This window comes from Notamacropus eugenii, chromosome 2, assembly GCF_028372415.1.
Source record: "Notamacropus eugenii isolate mMacEug1 chromosome 2, mMacEug1.pri_v2, whole genome shotgun sequence".
Lineage (NCBI taxonomy): Eukaryota > Metazoa > Chordata > Mammalia > Diprotodontia > Macropodidae > Notamacropus > Notamacropus eugenii.
Window position 1 is genome coordinate 467221558 of NC_092873.1, and position 18946 is coordinate 467240503.

Sequence of the window (18946 nt, forward strand, 5' to 3'; positions counted from 1 at the left end):
TAGGTTCACCCTGGAAATAAAGTTTTCCAAGTTCATCTGTTACAACTTTTCTATGAGAACGTAGCAGAGTTCTTTAGGATCCAATTATTGTACATCTGAAGGCTGGATGAATATCAATAATGGCTACTTTCTGACAAATGGTATATTTTTATCTGTAACTAAAAGGAGAATTTAAGCCATCCCTAATTATGACATTATTTTCAGAATTATTTTCCTATGTGCCTCTTCTTACTCCACTCCCAAGCTCCAAAGTGTGCCAAACTGCAGTGCTGCAAAACAAGAGAAATGTCATATAGAGTAAAAAAATTTACTCTCAAATGTTTAAAGTTAAAGTTTATTTGTATTCTTTGTAGGAATATCAATAAAAGACCTCAAATGTATCTATATCTGTACATGTACAAGAACCGTCAAAAATTATTCACAGAACAAAAATAAATCTTCTTTAGAATAAACCCAGGTAATGAAATGCAGATATGGGTCTCACATATGGAACAATCCATGTGCTACTAGCACAAAAATATGGCTTTAAAAATAAAATAAAATCTTGGGTTTTGTTTTTCTAAGGTGTATTTCTCTTTCATGAAATAAAAAATAAATTATTTAGCTTGATCATTGTAAAATAGCCCTGTGTAACACACGCTTATTAAGGCCCTGGAGAGGAAAAAAAAAAATCTATTTTTAAAAGGTAATTTCCTCATGGGAGTGACACAAGTTGATGTGTTGTTGTTTCTGAGAACTAGTTTTAAAGTAAGAGGAAATATCTAAGCACCAGTCAAAAATGTCATCTTCATTATTAGTTTTAACTTATCTGCAAATAGCGGCTATCCAATGAGTAACTTGTATTCAACCTGTTATGGAAGAGATGATTTGAGCTTTTTTTCTCCCTTGGGAGTTCAGAAATGACAAAAAAAAATATGAGATTTACATATGGAGACACTGTCTTCCCTAACATTCTAAATATATATACACACCAAGGGAACCTTGATAGATCTGGGTTTTAATGATCACACCCTTCTATTGCTGTGACAAAGTAACCTGTTTGGAGATCTAAACCAGAGAGACTTCTAAGAGGCAAGTGGGAATGTTGAAGTGAAAAAACAAAACGAATACGGGATTAAAATGTGTCCTAGAACATCAACAAGGTCTTTTAAATCCATCTCCCTTTGTTTTTGGTTAGCCTACACTGCTGGGATGGCTCTCTGACCACCTCTAAATTATCTTGGTCCAGTAGTGAGGGAATAGTTACCTAGGCGTCCTTGGATTAGGCCCAGGGTGACAAAGTAAATCCCCAATCTGGAGGAAGACATCCCATGGTATCATCCTCGTATTCTTTCAAGGGGTCTTATGATGTTCTCACATTTAAAGATAAATGGGCATGTATATCTAGATAGAGGTAGACACAAATCTGAAAAGCTTTACTTCTAAAGATAAGATGTAGATAAATGGGGCATGTATGTACAAGTGAGTACATGTCTTTTGCCATTTTTAGGAGGGAGGCATATAATGAAATTGAAATGACATTAGGGCAATGTGACTCAACCATGTTTGATGATCACTACTTTTACAGAATGAAGGAGATATTCTAAAAGTGGGAAGACTCTCAGAAAACTGGTATCTGTCAAAATCATCACACCACAGTATTATATATCACAGCAACGCTTATAGATGGTGGAGAAATCTAACCTCTTCCTGCCTCCTTTAAAACTGTGGGTTTTTGGATTGCAGAGAAGGCTAATGTGCCTGCATTTAGATCATATATCCTTCTCTGGCTCTTTCTCTCTTTATAGAGAGTTATTCCATTGCTTGAGTCCTTCCTAAAATCAAGAGTGTAGTATTCTTAGCTGGGAACTGACAACAGAAGAATGCTTTTAGCAACAAAGAACAACAACTCAAAATAATAAAAGAATTTCTATTTGAAATTTCAAAACTACAACATTTCTTTTAAGAATTATTAAAAATAGGTACTTTCTATTGATATGTTTCTGAAAATGACATCCTGAAATTAAATGATTGGTTCTTAGTGTGTGAGTGTATGGAGAGGTGGAGGATACCATGGGAAAGGATTGGGGAGGGGGGGGTGAATTTCTCACAACTGTGGCAAGTAACTGCCCATACATACTCTTCAAAGGCTAAGTCTACATACACAAAGTACTTCCAAAAGTGAAGAGAATAGGAGTTATTTAGTCTGTGACATGGGTTTTGGAGCAGAAAGTCTGAGCTAGTGAGAAGGTCCAGATCCATGGTTAATTCTGGTGTGTCCAGATCTACTCTGTTGTATGCCTGCAGGGTCTGATATTGGACACTTAAAATGGTTTAACTCCCTAAGTTGGTGCAAGAATTGGCCTCCAAAGGGCCCAAGGACAGGAGATAACCTAGGTGTAGATTGAGGTCGAAGCTGAGTCAAATAATGCTGATCTCCCCTTGCAGCAGTTTCCTCACTATCTCGGACTTCTGACTAGGAACCCTTGCTTTTCTCCGATTTACTGCAACTCTGATTAAACTGAGGGAAAGATCAGTGGAATTTAAGAAACAGAGGTTCAATGACAAGGCTAGAGAGAGGTAGTCACAAATCTGAAAAGCTTTACTTCTAAAGTTAAGATCCTATTCAAGGGCATATAATTAATGCTTCATAGAGAGGGACAGCAGTCCGAGATATGGGATTTTACTTCTTCCTTTCAAGACAGGCAGGACAACCCACCATCTGTGAAGGGAGAAGAAGGCCAACAGAAAGTTGATCTGGACTGCCTACAGTACCTAAGCAAAAAAACCCTAATGCTACAGAAAGAACGCTATGCTACATGTAAATTGAGGCAAGAAACTGGCCCCTGGTCAAACCTTTCCTCCCTCACAATTTTTATTGCAGGGACTCATGAAACATTATGAGTCGATGGAATTTTAACTCATTTAGAGACCAGACCTAGCAGGCTTGATCGCTGATCCTGTGATAGGAATATGAAACATGAGGCTCTTTTCCTGAATCTTAGCAACATTCATTCAACTGTCTTTACTACTGCCCATAACCCAGGGTCCCCTACACAGGCACTTTGCAGAATTCCACAGCCTATTCAACCAAAGACCATTTTATACCTAACAGGTGGTAAGTTAGGAGGAGCAGGGAGTATGACATCTAACTGAACTTAACCATTACCTCTACCATACAATAGTCTCCTTTGTAGAAGGAAAAAGGTTGCTGTACTTCTCCTATTTGGGCTCCTCATCTAGTGGCAGAAGCAAGGCCATTTACCTTTATGTTGGTGTTTTCTGTCATATTATCCAACAAAGTTGAAAATGGAAAACTCATAAATATTAAAAAAAACAATTCTAAAAGAGCAGACACTATTACCTTCCTGTAGCTCTTTCCTTTGGAACCTACAGATCAAATGTTTAATGGGCTGTATTTTTGATAGAAATGCTCTGAAAAAAAGATTTGGATGAATAGAGGCCATAAGTGGATGATCTAAATTTAAAACTAATTTAAATAATTTAAATTTATTTAAATAATCTAAATTTTTAAATGGACAAAGCAAAATCTAAATATAATATCTGCCAACACCTTTGAAAACAACAGCTACTTAGTTTACTTATAATTCTGTTACTAATGTGGACACTGAAACACACGTATTGTTTATCTCCTTTTCCCCTTCCACATACCAAGTGTTTCTTATGCAAAGGGCTGCCTAATGCATTCTCACGAGGTCCAGACATTTAATCAGAGTTTGATCACAACAACACCTTTAGCAGAACACCTCAAGGCTAACACTTGGTATCTAGTCTGATTCATCACCTTAAACAGCATTCACCCAAAAGCTTATTCCCAATTTAAGTAAACCTACAAGCCTCTCAAGACACCATCTATAATCAAACACACTAGAGTTTTTGAACCTCACTTCAAGAGATCACCCACATAACATACTTAAAACCATTAAAACAGACAATTCATTTACCAAGTTTTTTCTATGGTATATAGCTGCATGTAGAATTAATTTTGTTAGAGATAAGAATAGCTATGTAAGAAGGACAGAATATTAGTACTTTGAATTCTCACAAAATTGAGCATTTCTTTGAAAGAGTACTTATTAAGTGGCTCAAAGGAACCAGAATCAGATCTGCAAAGGAGAAAGACACAAGAAGCATATTTAGTCCAGTCTTTGAAATACATTCAAGGGGTGTGATTCTAATGGAGGGTGAAGTAAAGCATGGGAATACTCAGGTTTCCCAAACTCTTAAACACAGTGGTTGTGGGCAAGCCAATACAGAGAGAAGGCCCTACTTTGGATCTGATTGGTGGCATTAGGTGTTGGTGAAGGGAGTATACAGGAAGAGAGAAACATCACTCAGAAGCAGAGATAGATAAAAGACAAGAAAACACCAGTCACAAAGAACTGACTGATGAGAGAGAGAGAGAGAGAGAGAGAGAGAGAGAGAGAGAGAGAGAGAGAAAGAGAGAGAGGGAGAAGGAGGGAGAGAGCAAGGCTGAAGAGAAAAAGAACATAGGGTTGGAACACTGGGACATAAATTTGACTGGGCTGGTCTATCAACAAAAGTTGTACCATAAATGATCCTTTTTTCACCTTGTTTATTCTGATGGCAGAGAAAAAAGCTACTATCACTACCCATGGGCGCTTACTTTAGGCACATGGTTAGTTCCTTAGGTTTGTTATGTTTTGTAAAAAATTATATTTTGAATCAAACATTATTATTTTTATTGTCTAACTCATATTAGACACTTCTCTCCCACAACCAATATTACTGCTAAGACCTGGCTAAAGATAGCAAAGACACTTTGACCTTACTGTATTTGACGGTATAGAAGGTTTGACTGTTTCCTATTTGTGCATAGTTATATGTATACTTGTGCAACTATATATGTATAATAACTGTTTAATGTGTAAAATTCTGAACTTTTGATAATTATTCACCCAAGATAACATTTCACACCCCTTGAACAAAGGAAATAAACTGTTTATGTGACTGCATCTGAGCTAGACTATTTCCTGTAGGAAAGCCATGGCTGAAAAATGTTGAAAATGGGTCTACATATACAACTTTGTTACAATGAGATTTAAGGGCTCCTCTGAAGATGAAAGCTTGTGTGTGTCAACAACCTATTACACTTGCCCCCTGATGCAGTTTCCTTTTGGGAGAAGAACAGACTTCATTTTGTCAAGTGTGGGAATTCTGATTTGGACTCAGTTCCAAATTTAGCTGGGGGCAATGTGAGGAAGACGTAGTAATCTGGATAAAACCAATCTGTCACTCCAATAGATAAAATTCTAAATGTGAATGAACATAATGACTTTAAAAAGCAGAAAAGCTTATACAAGGTTTTGATGCTGTTTAGTTAGCCCTTTCTAGGGGGAAGGGAAGGAGGGCAGAAACAATAAATCTGTTTATTTTTTTTCCCCCAGATGGAATGTGGATAACAGATTTGGATGACTTAGGTTATCGAGAATAAATTCTTTTTGGTATGATTGCTTCCATTATGGGTGAGGAGAGGACAGTGACGTATACAAAGATGCAAGATGGCATTTAGAGACAAATATTTACAGTTCTGTAAACTCTAAAAAGGAAAAAAATACCCTTTATTACAACTGGGGTAAAAAAAAATCCCCTATTTAAAACTGGATATTCTCTTTTGTCTACTGAAGAGAAAATCTGCCATAGAGAGAAGGACACGTATTTACTGATAGGAATCTAAACATTATCGCCAAAGTCCAATGATGCCATGGTAACTCTTGGCCTCTGTTCCTTGTAATGGCAGATGCCAAAGGCTCTTTGACCAGATCCAATCTTAACTGACTACTGGTATAGATTTCTTTTGATTGGGTCTTGCTATTTTTTTTTCAAATGGATCAAGGGATCAAAGATGGTTTTCAAACCAGCAGAACAATCCTTGAAAAGCTAATTCTGCTAATCTGTTGTTGCACTCCAAGAGCTTGTTATCAGTCAGACATAGCTCCACTAACCCTACGAGCTCATTTCCTCACTCACATATAGTTCTTATTTTTCCTCCTCTACCAACTGCAGTGCTTTTAACAAGAGAAAAACAACAATAATAAAAATAGCAATAATTAAAAAGATAATCTACATTATTAACTTCCTTTTGGTATATTACAGTGGCGTTTTCTGTACATGGCCCAGAATTGAGTTCCTTATGTACAAAGAGATAGGGGAAAAGAGCATTGACTCTATAGTCCTAGCCTTATGCCCTGAAGGAGATGGTTTTTTCCACCACTCAATAGTTCCTTTATGTTGCCATTCCAATTTAGCAGCATTCCGTAAACCTGGAGGGACAGGGTGAAGGGCTGGGATAAAGGGATGGGTTTGTAGTTTCCAATATAATTTCTTTCATTCTCCACTGTCTCTTCAGGAGAGCTGGTTAGCAGCTGCTGTTTTTGAATTCACCATTCTCCGTGATGGAAAGCTTGGTGGGGTTGGTGGGAGAGATGCCATTGCGGACCTGCATGCTGTAGCGTTCCTTCACCTGGGTTAGGGCACTCATCAGCCGTGTATTGGCTGAATCCAGGGACACGATCCGCTTTTCCTGCAACAAATATACACAAGTGGTTTTAGTGAGGTTTATCTGCTATAACTTTTTTCCTTTAAAAATAGCCTTTCTTTACTATGAACAGGTTTAAAGCCATTGTCAACAACTCTGGCAATTTCTATGAAAGAGTCAGCCATTTCAACATTTCCCAGTAAAAATGGAACATCTTGGCCTCTGTGTTTCATATTACTTTAAATCTTTCCGTAACTCTGTTGTGTCTTGGTTTGTCACCTTTTGCCCCACTTTTTTTTTAAGCATTAAAACACACTCTGAATAAAATCTTGGCATACTGCACATTCTAAGTCACAGAGTGGGGCACATCATGCTCACTTTTAGCTCACAAGATGAAGTCTCTTCTAAGAGGTATCTACATGGCAAGTTGTTTTCTTGAACAGCACACTTTGGTTTTAAGGTTGGAAAATGGAAAATGGTGGCAAAGAAAGAAGCACCAGATGTTTCATTTTACAGAGAAAAGATACAAGTGGCCTATGGGCTTTTGGTCCTACAGACAACATACTAATCACATCTGAAAAGAACCATTGTTACGCTCCAAATTAAAACAGAAAATGGTGGCAGCCTGAAGTCACCAGCAAAGTGAAGATGCAACAGCAACAGAGGAGACAAGCAGCTGAAAGCTCAGACTAGGAGTTACTTGAAGTTGGGGAAGGGAGGTGTGACTTAAAGGTGGATGCCATGGATATAACACATGAAAACAAACAGATAACACGAGGCTCCTAGACCCATTCCAGCTCAGAGTTACTCCAGGAAAGCTATTCAATTGTAAGTTTTCATTTTTTTTTAATTTTTTTTTTTTTTGTTCTTTGGAAAAGCTTTGTTTTAGCATTATTTATTTTTGGAAAAAAAAAAAGAAGGGCTGAATGCATGAAGATGGAAAAAAAGGGAAGTTCAAAAGGAAGTGGGGTTATGAGAACAACTATTTTCAAGCTACTGTCCCCTTCCTCAAATCAGTACTACAAAGACACCGCAGACACCAGGAAGGGAGATCGAGTTCAGAGTCACAGATTTTTCTAACAAAAAAAAAATTTATATTTTTCAGGGAAAAAAAGCCCTAACTGTTCTCATGGTCTGTATGAAGAGTTTAGGCTTCAGGGTCTCAGTTTAGCCTAGAGTCACAGGGAAGGTACCCACAGGCTAGGGCTCAGACAAAGCACTGAAAGGAGAAACAATTCAATGCTGCCTGTGCATACGGCATGCATCAGGGAAAGCTATAGATCACCAGGACACAGTGAAGACTCATGGAAAATGGCTGGTAAAGCTAAGACATTGTGGAGAATATTACATTCCTGTACAGGGTAACCTGGCCTATTAACTACATAAGGAGAGGGGAGAGGATATCTGCTAGCTCACATTATTACTATTATTGCCACCAGTCTTTCTTCCTCTAAGAAGGAAAGTGGCAAAAAAAAAAAAAAAAATGAAATTGGCATTACTACCCTGTCACGAATTATAGTTTGTTCTGTAGCAATAGATGGGTGACAGTTTACAAGGCTAAACTAAACTTGACGAAGAAAAAAAATCTACAAAGGAGGTTTGCTGCTGTTATCACTGAGGGTAACTGTGAATGTACAGGCTTTTTAAAGGTTAGTGACAAATGGCCCCAGTGATCCTCAGAAATAGTCATTAAAGTGGGGAAATATTCTGCTCCAGGAAATATAAAGGACCAAAAGCTTAACTTGGGGAAGTCCATGGTCCTCTCCTGGTAGAGGCTGAATTCCACAAATTCCATTCTCAAAAGTAAAATCTTTAGGTGGATCTTTGACCTCACTGATGAGGAAACTTCTTTCATGGTACAGGGTGGAGTCTGTCAATCCATGAAATAAAAATTAAGACAGGTAGCAAAAACCGATCTTAGTAATTTAAAAAGAGGAGAAAATGGACATAGTTATTTATGAAGGAAAGCAGGGGTAATCACACAGTCCAACCAACCCCCTTGTCCAAGAACTGAACATATGTGAGTGAGAAGAATCTATTCCCAAAATCAAACTGGAATTTTTAAGGCCAAGTTGAGAAGGTAGATGATGCTCTGACTCTCTCAACTCTGTTTAGATTCAAAGGAAACACGATATACTCATTCCCAACCCAGAGGAATTCAAGTGTGGGAAGTGCCAGGAGCTGGAATGTGTAGGAGGACCAGTGCCCAGGGTCAAGACTAGGTGCCGGTCAGCTAGAGAATGGACTGGACTGGGTTTACTTGCCTTTCTGAATAATCTCATTCCCATTTATGACCTGTAATTTAACACAGTGGAGATGTCACTTGCCATACTGATGCAGCAGCATCTGCTCCTTTCTTCTCCACTGACCTCTTGGGTCTCACTAAGCCTCATGGTGCCAGGTGTGACAATGCACTCTCCCCACACCAGGAGCTGAATGATGGGAGAAGTGCCTGGCCCAGGGCTGTCCTCTTCATAGCCCTCATTTCCTGTATGATAATGTCAGGTACAAGGGAACCGTCCACTATGTGGTCACAAAGCTCCTCCTCATGCTGCTTCAGTAACAAGACGGTCTCATTGAACTCAGACTACAGGTCTAGTAGAACTGACTGATTTGTGGAGAGGGAGGCTGAATTTAGGATCCAAACCCAAGCCTTTTTGACAGAACTGCAGGGTAATTTAAGCACAGAGTGGGTGGAAGATGACTTAGCAAAAGAGATAAAAGACAAACATGGATATCAGCTAATTTCCTAGACATGTGCCCAATGGAGGTTGGGGGTAGTGATGTGTCCCCAGCCTAAGTAAGACTCTTACCTATGTAGGTGCTCTCTTTATACTACTGGGAACATTGCCTGAGGGACATCAAGGTAAATGTCAGATATTACACAGTACTGCTCACCTCCACAGGACATTTTCATCCCCAAACAATTTTTCAATTCAACAAGAGTCTGTTAAATTCAATAAATATCAAGTACCTAGTATACATGCAAGGCACTGTACCAGGGGGACAAAGATAGAAAGGTGCTGACCTCCAGGAGTTTACATTCTACTGTTGATGCTGATGCCAGAAGAGATGGCTTACTTACTCTTGCAAAGCTTTGGAATGCAGTTGGTGGTATGAGTAACTTTTTCTGAGGGAATTAATTTAAGGAAGGTATCAGTGCACAAGAACTTTTACAGAAAACCCCATGGGATGTTCCCAATTCTTTTTAAAAATTTGTGATTTTTCTACAAGACAAGACCATTAACTTGGAAATGTCTGTTATTCACAGAAGCTATCTTTGTAATGCCATTTATAACAAGAGCATATGGCCTCTGCATAAAGCAGTTGTCAAAATACCACTCAGGAGCTACTGGCACCTCCACATATCTTTCAGGGGCTCTGTGGGCTGGTCTTCTTGTAGAATCAATATTTTTAGGAATTAATGCATTAGGAAGGGATTTCATATAGTGGTTTCTCAGTTCCCTTCCAACTCAGATTCTAATATTTTATTTTATCTATTTGTGTTTTCGTTTCTGTCATGAATTAATAATTTATATTTATAAAAAATAAGATTTCAATTAATTGGTGTGTCTTAAGATGAGATGCCATTTTATCCCATTAATTTTAGTGAGTGAGGTTTATACCATAGTTCTCCCACCCCCTGTGCCATCCCCCTGTCCTGGCTCAAGAGGAAACAGCTGGAGCAGGTGGTTTGGAAGGGGAAGTTGTAAGGTAAAGTTGAGACCACTAAAATGGCCCGTGGCAAAAAGAAGTTTTAAAAATTGCTAATATAACACTTAAAATTTGGTTCAGAACTATTCTCTAGTTTAGGTATTGCACAAAAGATTCATTAAATTCATTAATTTAATTCATTAATTTCTGTATTTTGAGATCTTCTGCATTCCCTCCCACGTAGATTCTAAATGGCCATTTTCATAGCTCTCAAGATCCAAAACTCAGATTTCCTTCCCTTTAACCTTTTCTGTCTGTTGCTCTTAATGTATAACCCCACATTAAGCCGTAAAGGTTGAAATGAGGAGAAGGTATCTTCAGAAACAAATGATAAATTAACTTCGTTAAGTCAACTGAGGGCAGAAAACTACCCTGTAAGACGAACAGGTGATATCTGTTACAAACCCACATCTCTGGCTGCATTTTGCTTTCTTGACCCTGACTTCTTCTCTTAAGCCTCTGACCTGCTTCTTTCTGCTACTAAACAAGATGACAAAGGCGGCTCTTGCTGGTTTCTGAAGCTTATTTATTAAGGTAAACAATGACTTTCAATAAAATAACTGCATCAAGCTTGTCTTCTGAGATATCAGAGCTCTAACCACTGGTTCATTGTAGAGTTCAGGGTTCAGAACGTTTAGGGGAGCTGTTCTGATTACAAAGAAACACACTGACCCCTCTTCCCAGACTCTACACTGGTGGCCACTGTCTGAGGGAGAGCTAGAAGCCACATTATGAACACCCAACCACAAAGCATCCCACCTACAAACTACCTTTTCAACCTGACTCTCTAATCACTTGAATGTCTTACTTGGGAAAAACAGGCTATGCTTGAAGCCTCACACTCCAAATGACACGAATGACCCTGTGAGGAGTCTTGAATGGAGATACTTTCCCTGCGTGTTTTATACAGAAAATGGAAGAAAGATGGAATCTGCCAGGACCCTAACAGGTGAGGGCTGCTCAGGGAAGGGGGAAGCAGAGCTAGAGCATGGGTTAACCCTTGCTCATATTTTTATTTCACAGCTCAGAGATGCGCGTGACGATATGGGCATTTCTAACCTGGTCCTGGGATGGTATTAGATGGGAGAAATGTGAAGCTGACTGAAGCATTCTTAGGGAAATAACAGTCTCCAGATGCCAGAGCAGCAATTACCAAAACTGCACCTGCCTTCTTAGAGAAAATATTCCTTGCACTGAAAAAAAAGGAAGTAGCAAGTTAGAAGTATTTCCTGTCTCCCAGATTTTGCTCTGAGTACAGATGCTATATATCACATGGGAGGTGCTCTTGGCAGCCTGTATTCCATAGGCATCCCAGGAACAAGCAACAGTGGGCAGGGATCCAACGTGTGATTTCATCACCTCATGTCTTTTAGGGTTACCAAAAGAGGTCCTTTAAGCAGAGCGCCAACAAAGAAGAGGAGCCAAGCTGATCCCAAAGAGAGTGCTGCCAAATGCAGTGCTAGGGAAACAGTAATGCAGAGTAGGGTCGCTGGTTTGACTTATTTTCCCCAGCTATCCTGCATTTGCCATGGGCTAACAGTTTATGGCATGGTGGACGTGACTCACAAGATCGTGAACTTCACAGCCAAGCAATGGGCAGTGGAGGTCGCAAGCCAGACACATGCAGGGCACCTTGCGGTTCTGACTGCTTCCATAAGAAAAGAAGTTAACCCCATCATGCACAAGGACAAATTTCTAGGGTAACTGCCCCAAGTACACTAGCACTGAGGTCCTCTATTAATGGATTACTCTCCATCCAGGGGAGAAAAAATAATGCAGGTCGTGTAGCCAATCAATAATGTCCCTTTAGAGTTGACAAGAGAGAATTGTCCGGAACTTCCCATCACTTCTTCAGCACTTGCCCTAGCTTTGACATGGCGTGGAAGGACAGGGAATGAAAGTGACTACAAACCAAGGCCTCACAGATTCAAGGCCCTCTTACCTGGGCATCGATGATTTTCTGCTTTGCATCAATAACCGCCTGCATCTCAGCATGATCTTTCTTCAGTTCCTCTTCAACAGCCATTAGCCTGATACACGTCAACAAGACAGCATTCACATGATCAAAGAAGCAAACAGGTAATGCATAGTGTGGGAGACAACAGTGTGCATTCTTCAAAACACAGTCCTTTATTATTCCCTTTAAAATAAAGAGTGCTTCCCTTTCCTCTGTGGACACAACCAGAGTGACTAAAGACAACAGAAGGGGCTTCAGGAGGCCACTGTGCCAAATTCAAAGGCATCTGGGGATAGAGATGTTTACAAAACAAAAGAGAGCTGGCTCCCCTACTCAAAGGATTCTACAACAGACGCAGAAGCATTCAGAGACTCTTCTGTGACCTCTCAGGGAAGTCATTTCATGATTGTTTCCTTTCATTTTAAAGAAAATATATATTTAAAAAATGAAAAGGGCTATTCTGACTTTCTAGGGAGCTTCACACCTGGAAAGCATCATGAGTCAAGAACGAGTCAAGAGGTAGGCACTGGATGCCCACAGCAGGGGAACACTGGATGGAAATGCAGTTCAAAGGGGATTAAAAAAATAGACGTTTTCTTTTCCTTTGAAATCTGATCCAGCGCTCACTCCAACTCTGACACGGCCTGCCTGTGGCCGCTGCCTCCCCAGTCTCTCCCTTACCTGCTAATGATACTTTTCATCTGACTGTCCTTCTCCTCCTGCTGTCTGCGCAGACGCTCCTCGCTGTCGTCCAGCCTGGCTTTGTACTCCATCAGCAGCTTCTGCATCTGTTGTTCCTGCACCAGCAGCCTGCGCTCGTACTCCTCCAGCCTCCGGCTCGACACCTTCAGGCGTTCTTTCAACTTGGCGATTTCCTGTTCATACTAGAGCAGAAGATGAGGAGGATGAATCAAGGTTCTATTTGTCTCTCAGAGACTAGAAAGACAACGTTCAGGTCGTGCAGTTACATTCTCCACTCTAGGGACCTGCTAAAGCTGATCACAGAGTTAATGTTAATGCAGTGCTATCCATCTCCTGAACACATATTTAAGAGAAGGGAAAAATAACTTACATAGCATCTACTATGTGCTAAGAGCTGTGCTAAGGGTTTGTTTTCTTGTTTTACAGATATGACCCTATGAGGTAAGTGCTATTACTGATCCCCATTTTACGATGGAGGAAACTGAGGCAAAGAGTCACACAACTAGTAAGTGTCTGAGGCTGGATTTGAACTCAGGTCTTCCTGACTCCCCGTCAAGCACTTTATCCACTGCACCAGCAGCTGCCCTCATGTAATCTTAGAGCATTCCAGAGCTACCCATCTCTTTCAAATTAAACCAACTAGTTTCTACAAACCTCATCTAATTCTAGTACAGTATTCTAATGGAAGCAAAGATATTTTCTAATCTCATAAAAGCTTATTTAACCAATTATTGAAAATATGTTAAAAGTCAGACATCCACAAAGAGAAAAGATACATACACTATCACCTACATTATAAATCTCTGAACTAATAAGAACAATAACATGTTTTAAAATGTGCAAAGTGTTATATATGTGTTATCTCATTTGATCCTTATAACATATTAGACCTATCCTCCCATGGCCTTCTTCTGGGCCCAGGTTTTATACGTGTGTGTGTGTGTGTGTGTGTGTATGTATGTGTGTGCATGTAATTTTCTATATTGCCTTGTTTTCTTTTTGTCTTTGTATCTCTCAAATATTCTGCCCCTTGTCCCTCTCTACTCTCTACTAACACAGTACCTGGCACACAGCAAGCACTTAATAAATGCTTGTTGAACTGCTGTATTCAACTGAATTGCTTTGTACAAACACTAAAAATTAACATGAACTGAATGGGATTGGACAGCAGAATGGCATACACAAAGCATAAAGTGTCGAAGACAGTGAGCTTGAGAGGGCTTCAGTAAGTAGATATTAAAGCTGGGCAATGCCCAACAGAGGAGAATCTCATATGATAACAGATGGAAGGGATCTAGGTATCTAGTCTAACTCTCCTCTAGGGAGATGAATCTTTTTTTTACAATATCTCTAGAGGAGTGGTCAGTTCATGCCTCTCCTAAACACTGATGATGACAGGGACCATAGCTCTACATGACATGATCCATTCCAATTTCAGGGAGGTCAAACTGTTGGGAAGTTCTTTATTGCACTGGGCTGAAAACTGCCTCCCTATAACTTGTTTTAAAAATATAAAATACAATAAAATGTTTAATGAGTAAATTTACCTTCAGTAGATATGAAACATCTGGGGATGGGGTAAGGGAGGGCAGAATGAAGAAGCAACATCTCTACTACACAAGAAGTCACTGTGGGAAGGTAGCACCCTCTATATTTTACCCATTAGTCCTAGCTCCCTGCCATCTGTAATCAGAGGAAGTGTTTCCTTATATAAAGATGACATTACTGACCCACCACCCATAATATGAGATGAGCTATTTTTCAAGCAGTAATGATGGGTTTTCACAGAGTCATTCACATACGCTTCCTCTCCTTCAGAACTAGTGGGGCTCCCATTTGTGATATAGTGGTTCATGGTCTAAGTGCAGCCTGTGAAAGGGAGACTTGGTGTTGCTCTGCAGAGATGCAAAGGTTAAATATAGAACCTCGGCCTCAGACCTCACACACATGCATCATTCTTAGGGTGATCAGGTCAGGAAGGATGCACACTGGACTCTACCTTCTCTGCATGCTTGACATCATCCTGATTTTGCTCAGGGTCTTCTTCATCTTCTTCATATTGCCCATTATTCAGAACCCAGGCTGCTGTCCTCTCCACCGGAGACATTGTGGCAGAGTCTACAGGTGATTGAACCTGCATCAGAAATCATCATAAAGGTTTACCAAAGACTACCAATGGGTGTGCTTAATATTTAGCATTTCTTCTGAGAAGAAATAACTATGATCCAGTCAATTTCAGTCCCTCTACTTTTTTCTCTCAGGTAAATATGCCATTATGATCCTGGTTCTAAATTATATTCTTTCAAAAGCAAACTTGCTTTAAGGACAACCCCAAATATCTTGCGACCCACCCTACTTATTGCCCTGTGCTCCCCACCAGAGACATGACTCCCTCCATGAATGAGATAATTTACTCAGCTTGGAACTTTCTCTAGGATTAAATTTAACTGGCTAGTAATTAAACACAAACTTGTCTGAAGAGCTACATCTAGCTGGCCCTGTACCACCTTCCCTGGACATTTAGGCATCTGCCCAGTGCACTCTAGTAACCTCTACTCCTTTTCACCCCTGGCTCTTCAAACAGTAATGGTGAGTAGCATCACTCACCATTCCACAGCCTTCCCAGGAAAAAAAATTTCTCTTCCCTAGACATCACTCCATGTATGGTCTCCCCAATAGAATGTCAATTCCTCAAGGACAGAAAATGTTTTTACTTCTTTCTTTGTATCCGCAGTACCTAGCACATAGTAGGAACTTAAGAAATATTTTTTTCACTAGTTAATGAATTCAAAACCATGGATGGGGAGGAATACCTATCTGTATAAGAACACAACTGGCTGAAAAAATCTTTATTCCAATTAATTCAGATACATAGCCTGCTCTTCCTCGACAAATTAAAGATCTATCCTTAAAATGTTGTTCATTGGCCTAAGAGTCTGTAGGATTTTGGCTACCATAATGAAAGTAGCAGACTTTCACAGAAAATATAAAGCCAGATTCAAAGAGCTGACTGCACATTGTTTTCAAATATTCTATAGCAGATCTGGTTTTGTTGCTTTGGAGTTAAGCCAATAAGGCCTGGTGTAAGCTCTAAAGGTTAGTCTTTTTTTTTATCATCAAGATGGTTTTCTATTCTGGAGATCAATATTTCTTCATCTATCAATGAAGGGAACCATGTGTTCTACAGCAATGGAGAATATGAGAATTTACTATCTTCCACATTTAATTCACTCTTAAAGTTGAGTTGGAGCACAGGTCTTAAAAATGAATTACCAGAATGGGCTGGGGGGAAGACAGAAAAGAAGAGGCATTTAAATGTTTTTTGGCAACATTGCCCTCAAAGGTCCAGTAGGAAATGTTGCTTAGGCTGGTTAACCAGACTTTTAAAAATACAGCTCTTGCGTCCTGACAGTCTTTGTTGGCAACATGACTTCATCCCTGAAGAGGTGGGTCTTTTGAAGCTTAGAGATTGGCCCTCTGATAAATCGTCCTGCAAAGCCATTTCTTTCACTATCTTAAGAAAACAAATGCACCAAATTAAAGGGTCTGAAACCCTATTGTCTGCTCGGAGGCACCCAGGACCAGTGTTAACTGGGATAGTAAACCGCCTATCTCCCTCTACCGGTCTTGTAGAAGTGCGCACCAAACTGCTCTGGAGTCAGTATCAGGCACACCAGAACAATGGGACTTCAGGTTTCTGTTTTATACATGAATAGACTTGCAAGGCAAAAGGGTAGTGGTGGCCATGAGTTTTCCTTTTTAAAAGAATAATTTCAAAGTCAGTAAATGTTTTAAAGATAAATGCTTCCTTAACTTTAAAATCATCACTCTACTACCTAAGGACTGCTTTTTACTAGTTGCTTCGCTAAGATACTATGGGATTTTCCTAGTAAAAAGGTTTTTTAAAAATATCTTTTGTTTTATTTTTAACATTATCAAAAATTCTCCCAGTATCCCTTCCCCTCCTACCTCCTAGAGAGCTGGTTAGTCAATTAACATTTGTTAAGTGCCTACTATGTGCCAGGAGGAGGCAGATAGATGGCTTGTTGGATAGAGCACTGGGCCTGGAGTCAGGAAGACCTGAGTTCAATTCCAGCCACAGACACTTACTAGCTATGTGACCCTGGGCAAGTCACTTAACCTCTGTTTGCCTAAATCCACTTGAAAAGGAAATGTCAAACCACTCTAGTATCTGTGCCAAGAAAACCCCACAGACAGTATGGTCCATGGGGTTACGAAGAGTCAGTAACTACTGAACAACAAACAACTCAACAGCCATGTGCCAGGCACTGTACTGGGCTATCCTATTTAACAAATAATATTTGTAAAAAGTTTTTGAAATAGAATAAATGCTCAAACCAATAACAATTCCCATTCCAACTCGACAACTTTTCCTCTTTACCTTATTAACTAAGCCTACCTAGATAGTGGCTCATCACTGAGATTATTTACAAGGTATGTGCAATGCACTAGAAAAACTGGATGGGATATGATAGTAATATAGACGACAGGTCTTGGTCTTTAGAGACTTAGTTGTTAGGCAGGCTAAAGGTTTAAATTATTCAAGAGGAAGCTCTAAAAGCTAAGGTTGGCTTGTTACTCTCACTGAAGCAATATAGTGGTGAAATACAGTTGTCTGGATAAAAAATGGTTCTATCAACCCAGGTCAACCGAAGAGACCACATAAAAGGCACTGGGAATTCCCACCTACTCAACTATATTCTCATTCCTTCCTAACACATCAGACAAATCTTAATTCTTTCCTTCTCACTCAAAATGCTCATTTGGACTTGACGCTTTTCACCTGGCATTCCCTCACAACATCACAAAGCTGTAAGTGAGTCACACCTAACCCATTTCCCTTCTACAACAAACCCAACAAGTTGTTATATAGTCTTTTCTCGACTAAGGGGGAATTCATGACCTTCCCAGGAAGGCCATCATACTTTAGAACTGCTCTAATGGTTGAAAAGTTTTTTCTTTACTCAAGTATAAATTTGTCTTCTTTGAAATTCACATTTATTTCTCCCTTTTCTGCCTTTTGGGACAAGGCAGAGCACTCTCCTAAACTCTTCTCATCTGTCAAGGCTTAACTCAATCTCTGCCTCCTCCATGTAGGCTTCCCTGATTATTTTGGCTCATAAAGTCTTTATTTTTCTCCTCCTCTGAACTCTTTAAAGTACTTATCTAAGTCTACACCCACAATCTGACTTCCAGTTAAGTACTGCCCTATCTTTCCCTAATTGTTTCACCAACATAACCTGCATCTTCCAGACAAATTCCTTTAGGGCCAGGCTTGTATTTTTTAATTTTTTGTTGTTTACATAAATAATGCACATAGAAAATGCTTAATGACTGGCACCAGGGTGCTTTTAATTTATTTGTCCAATTATGTAAAAATGAATAGAAATTTTTGTCTTTCAACTCCTTTTTAAGTTAAACAGGTGGCAAAAACTGTTATCCTAGCTTACAGTCAAAGAAATTGGAGATAAGTGATATTGAAACTTAACAAAGACCATATAGGTTTTTTCCTATGGAAAAAAAAAAAACAACAAAAAATGAGAGAAAATTTTAGGGCATAAAGACCCGACAATCCTCTCTACAGCACTTTGACTGATATGATTAGTCACACCCAAGTCACAGAACAAGAAACTCCTCTGTTCTTTGATTATGTTTACTAGATGTAAGGAAGACGACTTGGTTTCAGCTTCTTGACAAGATTGGAACAAGTTTCATTTATACATGCAAGTAAACCTCACTGCCCAAAATAGGAATGCATGGGCCCTAATTAAACACATACAATAATCACTGAAAAGAATCACTAAATAGTTTGAATTTGGAATAGTTTCAAATGTTCAAAGGGAAAAACATTAGTCTTGTCAGTAGCATATGTTTGTCAAGTTTCTATCCCTAAATTTAATTTGTATGTTGAATGTGAACAACTGATAAATTGAAAACAGAATAGACCCTTTTATGTGTAAATGACATATAAAATATCAGGGGAAAAACAGGGACAAGAATGAAAAAGAACCCCTAAAAAGGCTCATAGAAATATAAGGGTCAAAATATGAGAA

General features: G+C 39.3%; 1 protein-coding gene across 10 annotated transcripts in view; it reads right to left on the reverse strand.

The window, feature by feature from the left end:
• Window positions 1-318: 318 nt before the first annotated feature.
• Window positions 319-18946, reverse strand: part of RASAL2 (RAS protein activator like 2) — a 358420-nt gene continuing 339792 nt past the window's right edge. For 6 of the 10 annotated variants that reach the window (XM_072648550.1, XM_072648548.1, XM_072648546.1 and 3 more), the window contains 5 exons: window positions 14872-15006; window positions 12852-13054; window positions 12156-12243; window positions 8764-8794; window positions 319-6544 (listed from right to left, as the gene is read on the reverse strand). In XM_072648550.1, the coding sequence (XP_072504651.1) occupies window positions 6402-6544; window positions 8764-8794; window positions 12156-12243; window positions 12852-13054; window positions 14872-15006 (600 nt within the window). In that variant the 3' untranslated portion in view covers window positions 319-6401. Of the gene's footprint in view, window positions 6545-8763; window positions 8795-9312; window positions 9351-12155; window positions 12244-12851; window positions 13055-14871; window positions 15007-18946 lie in introns of all 10 variants that reach the window. The other 4 variants (XM_072648552.1, XM_072648551.1, XM_072648547.1 and 1 more) reach the window with 2 other exon arrangements.